At 48.2% G+C, this 4,910-nt stretch overlaps 1 protein-coding gene across 1 annotated transcript; it reads left to right on the forward strand.

Moving 5' to 3' along the window:
* The first annotated feature begins 2,381 nt into the window (after positions 1-2,381).
* Positions 2,382-2,828, forward strand: LOC102827697 (optic atrophy 3 protein-like). Its single transcript, XM_006871473.1, has one exon. It carries the CDS (start codon positions 2,391-2,393, stop codon positions 2,826-2,828), a length of 438 nt encoding a protein of 145 aa, XP_006871535.1. The 5' UTR covers positions 2,382-2,390.
* Positions 2,829-4,910: the final 2,082 nt, after the last annotated feature.

The raw sequence follows: 4,910 nt of genomic DNA on the forward strand, positions 1-4,910 counted from the left end.
CAGGAACAAGATTGGATCATCCTGGTTACGTGGTGAGTTAGGCAATTGTGGGTCACATTAGCAGTTTGAGAATCACCACTTTAAGGAAAACTAAAAGCTTCATACAGTAAAATCAAGGTCTAAATTTGAGAAAACTAAGATGTGGTACAAAGCAAAGCAACTGGTGAGTGTTTAGAGATGCCATTTATGTAAATGTTTCAAGTGGCACAGGTTTAGTGACATGAAATTCTTTCTTCATATGGATCCATGGTGATCGGTGTTTAGATCATTTCAATATATACATTTTCAATGTTTTATTTTTTAGACACAAAAAACACTAGAAACTTATAACCTAAAGACACTCTGTTGTTGTTAGTTGCCATCGAATCAGTTCCGACTCATACTGATTCTGTATAGGGTTTTCAGGGAGCGGGTGGTGAGCTTGAACCTCTGACCTTGTGGTTCAAACCAACTTTGTAGTCCAGCACATTAACCCGCAGTGCCACACCAGGACTCCTTGATGTGGTAAACAATAGTATAGCTCTGGACTGCGAATCACAAAGTTGGCAGTTCAAACCCACTAGCACCTCCTTGGAAACCCTATACAGGGTCACTATGAGTCGGAACAAACTCAACAGTACTTAACAACAGACAAATCATAGGAGGTGAAATGGAGGAAGAGAGTGGCGGTCAGGTAGGATAGTCCATATGCTTATCAGGAAGTTGAGGTAATAGACATATTATTTAGAATATGAATCGTGCTGCTAACCTCATGTAAAGATTTACCTCCTCAGAAACCCTGTATAGGTTTGCTTATGAGTCGGAACTGACTCCACGGCACATAACAACAACAACAATGTTAACATGGAGTCCTGGTGTGGTGTAAAGCACTGGACCTCAAGGTCAGTTTAAACCACAAGGTCCGTGGTTCAAACCCACCAGCTGCTCCTTGGAAACCCTCTGCAGGGTCACTATAAATCAGAACCGACTCCACAGCGCTAAACAACATTACTAAAAAGTGGTACAAAATAAAAGTCATTTGTAAAAATTGGAAGGATGGAGGGAATGAAATAGAGTGAGTATTCCATATATTTCACTGTGGTGGAAAATCAATTCACAGTGTTTTTTCATTGTGGTAAATATATATATATGAAAACATTTGCCATTTCAACACATAATGTTTTTTAAAATTCTATTTAACCAAGCAAGAAAGAGGGGTATAAACTTACTGTTTGTTACCAGAAGGTTAAAGTAGAAGAAATAAATATACAAAAGCTACAAAGTGTTTAATCTTTCAGGAACAGGACTAAAATTGAAGGTGAGGCCAACTCCTGCCTTTAAATTTACTCCTTGGACCTATAACCACAAGGTAGATGGTTTGAGCCCACCAGCCGCTCTTCCTGAGCAAGAGGAGGCTTTCTGCTCCCATAAAGATTTACAGCTCCAGACACCCTATAAGAGCTCTGGTAGCGTAGTGGTTACGAATCGGGCTGCAAACCGCAAGGTCAGCAGTTCGAAACTACCAGCTGCTCCGCGGGAGAAAGATGAGGCTTTCAGCTCCTCTAAAGATTTACAGCCTTGGAAACCCTGTTCTGGGGTCGCTATGGTTTCGACTCGATGGCACTTAACAACATAAGGAGTCCTGATGTGGTGCAAGATCAGCCGTTCAAACCTACCAGTTGCTCCTTGGAAACCCTATATATAGGGGTCGCTATGAGTTGAAACAGACTCAGCGGCACTTAACAACAACCTAGGGTTCTAGCGTTTCTGAGAGTAGAGCTGGTGAGTTTAAAACTCCAATCTTGCCAAGAGCAATCCAGTACTGAATTCTACAGCAGACGGTGCGCCAACTTCCTCTTTGATGGAGTGGTTGGGGGGAGTCCGGCTGACCCTGGGCACCGCTGTGAGTCTCAGTGTGTGTGAGTTACGTAGGAGCCCTGCTTTACACCTTCCGCGAACTCCACGCTCTGGGAGCTTCAGTGATTCCTTCAGGGATCTGGTCTGAGTGCTGCTCCTCAGAATCTTCTGGGGTCAAAGGCAGGTTTAGTTTTAAAGCGCCCCACTACCACCCCCAAAGGAGCTCTGCTAGTGTAGTGGTTACTATTCGGGCTACTACCCTCAGGGTCGGAAGTTCGAAACTACCAGCTGTTCCCCGGGAGAAAGATGAGGCTTTCTGCTCCCATCAAGATTTACAGCCTCAGAAACCCTATGCAGGGTCGCTATAAATTGGAACCGACTCCACGGCATAACACCACCCCCACCTCCTACTACTGCACCTCACTCCACCCTAGAGATCCCGGCTAACGCGTCCCCACTGAAGGGGAGACCGAGACGAGGAGGGGCGGGGCTTGCAGAGGACTTCAGAGCAGGGCCTGACCCCTGTCTTTCCCACAGTGTATCACTGGGTGGAGATGCGGACCAAGATGCGCATCATGGGCTTCCGGGGAGCAGCCATCAAGCCCTTAAATGAGGTGGCGGCCGCCGAATTGGGTGCCGAACTGCTGGGGGAAGCCACCATCTTCATTGTGGGCGGCAGCTGTCTGATGCTCGAGTTCTGGCGCCACCAGAGGCACCAACGCCAGAAACAGCTGGAACGGAGCGCCGCCTGGGCCACGCTGCAGGACGAGGTGGATCACCTGTCGCTCGTGCTAGAGGCCCTGCAGGCACAGGTGCAGGCCGTACCATCCCAGAGCGCCCTGGAGGAGCTGCGGGCACAGCTGCAAGATGTGCGCACCCAACTCCAAGTCAGAGATCCGCCTCCCGAGCCCCAGGCACCACCCATGCTCTGGGCACCACCCCCAGCCACGCCTCAGGCTCCACCTGGGCCGGAAGCAAAGCCTACAGAATAGAGGAAGCCTCAGGGTTGCGGTTCTTGGTCCAACTATTGTCTGGACTTTGACATTAGACATGGCATTCTCTGTGCACTATCCCTTCCCGGGGGGGGGGGGGGCGGACTCTGAAGGCCCATCCACGTCCCTTTGGGAGCAAAAGGGATTCTGGACTGAGACTGATTGTACAGGCATCTGGTAACCTCCTTAGTTACCACGAACCTCCTTTTTCCTGGTGGAAAGTTCCAACAGGGACACTACCCCCCAGCCCCAGTGTGCACATCACAACTGGGCCCTGTTAACTCTTTTGGTAAAACAAACTTGCCGTCTAAACGTGAACTTGTCCAACCTGGTCACTCACTCTCCCATTTCCCTGAGGGGTGCTCCCTTCCCTGGAATACACAAGATACTATTATTACCCCCTCTTCCTCATTGGTACAGTCCATTGTAATGAAATGGCAGAAACTTACAATGGACTTCTTTATCTTTATAAAAACAAGGATCTTGGACTGCCTTAGCTCCCAGTGAGTCACTCTGGCGTACTCACTTTCCACCTGTATCCTCCCCTACCTAAGTGGGTTGTCCCAACAGAGTTCTTCCCGCTCTTTTACTTTGTGGCAGCCCACCGGAATGGCAGGGTCTTCATTCAAACCAGTCTCCCATTTGTGGGGCTGTCTTCCAACAGAACATGACCTCTTGAGGTGGTCCTGACTTGGGCTAGTCCATCCTAGCTTCCTATTTAGAAAATTGTAGTCTTTAGACCTTGCTAGCTTCCTTACCCCGCCCCCCCCACTACTCCGGTTAGATTGCACCCACCCCTTTAACACTGTGATATCATCTCTGACCATTTAATAACAATCTCATTTCTCTGACAGGAAAACAGGTCAGGGGCAGAGTGGAAACTCAAGTCTTATCTCAAAGTACTCAGGAATCCCCTTCCTTCCGGGTTTGGGACTATCTGCCCTTCATCCTGAGCTCCCAATCCCAACAAAATGGAATATTCCATCAGTCAGTGTTACCCACCCTACCGCTGTGAGCCTACTACTGAACCACTGAGGGGGTGGGAGAATGTTATGAGCTTTTGAATTCTATTTTTTTAGGCTGTAAATGTTTTATAATTAAAAGCGTGCTGGGGTGAAGAAGTCATCTTAAGAATGTGTTTGAGAACCACGATGTGCTGCTATTGCACACTGGGCACAAACCCCTTTCAAAATGGGAGGTGCTGGGAGTGTTCTGGTGGGGAGGGGGCAGAGTCCGCAGAGGAGCTTTTGCCTAGTGGGGAAACTGAGATCCAAGGAAGCAAAAGGACTTTTCCCAAAGGCCACACAGCTGATGAGGAACCGCTAGGCTTCTTCCTCCTAGGTTCCTCCTGGGTGGGGAGTAATTGGAGTAGGGGGTGGAAGCTGCTTGGTAAGCAGCAAGGGAAGAGAGCAGGCCCAGATTATATTGGGTTGTGGGCTAGGAGGAAGACGTTGAAAGCAAGGCAGATGACCGACAGAGGATTAGGTTTGACAGGGAGAGCCAGGCAATACCAAGGAAGGGGAACCCCATCCCAAATCCTCATCAGAGCATCAAATCACACCAAAGACCTTCCCGTTTATAAAAACCGGCCGATTTATTCTGCAGGGGCCCATTGTCAAGAAGCGCAAAGTGAAGGCGGGAGAGGCCAGGCTTCCCTCCCCTAAATCTTTCTTCCTCCTCTTATTTGCCCCAGGGGGTAAAAAACGGCCTGCCCCCCCAAACCTACCCAAATAAAAAATAAAAAAAAAACAAAACTGAGGTTCCAAAAAATTACAGCATCTCAATTCCTTATAGAAAAGGGGAGGGGGCCAGAGGTAGGGGGGGTTCCCTGGATTTGGGTGAGGGGCCCCTAACCTAATGGGACACCCCCTTTTAAATAGCTGCCCCAAATAGGACAAACCTGGGGCGACTGCATTTAAAAACTCCCCAGACCCCATTTTATCAAAACCAAAGAGAAAAAAATTTTCCCTCCCTACCCTCCTCCCCAAAACCCAAATATATATATACATATTGAAGTACTAACCCTGGGTATCTCCAGTTGTGATCTTAGTTGAAATAGGATCCTTGCAAATGTAATCAGTT

The sequence above is a fragment of the Chrysochloris asiatica genome, unplaced genomic scaffold (genome assembly GCF_000296735.1).
Source record: "Chrysochloris asiatica unplaced genomic scaffold, ChrAsi1.0 scaffold00168, whole genome shotgun sequence".
Classification (NCBI taxonomy): domain Eukaryota; kingdom Metazoa; phylum Chordata; class Mammalia; order Afrosoricida; family Chrysochloridae; genus Chrysochloris; species Chrysochloris asiatica.

What these genes read in the sequence shown, in the direction of transcription:
- LOC102827697 (XM_006871473.1), top strand. Translation starts at nt 2,391, where the DNA reads ATGCGGACCAAGATGCGCATCATGGGCTTCCGGGGAGCAGCCATCAAG.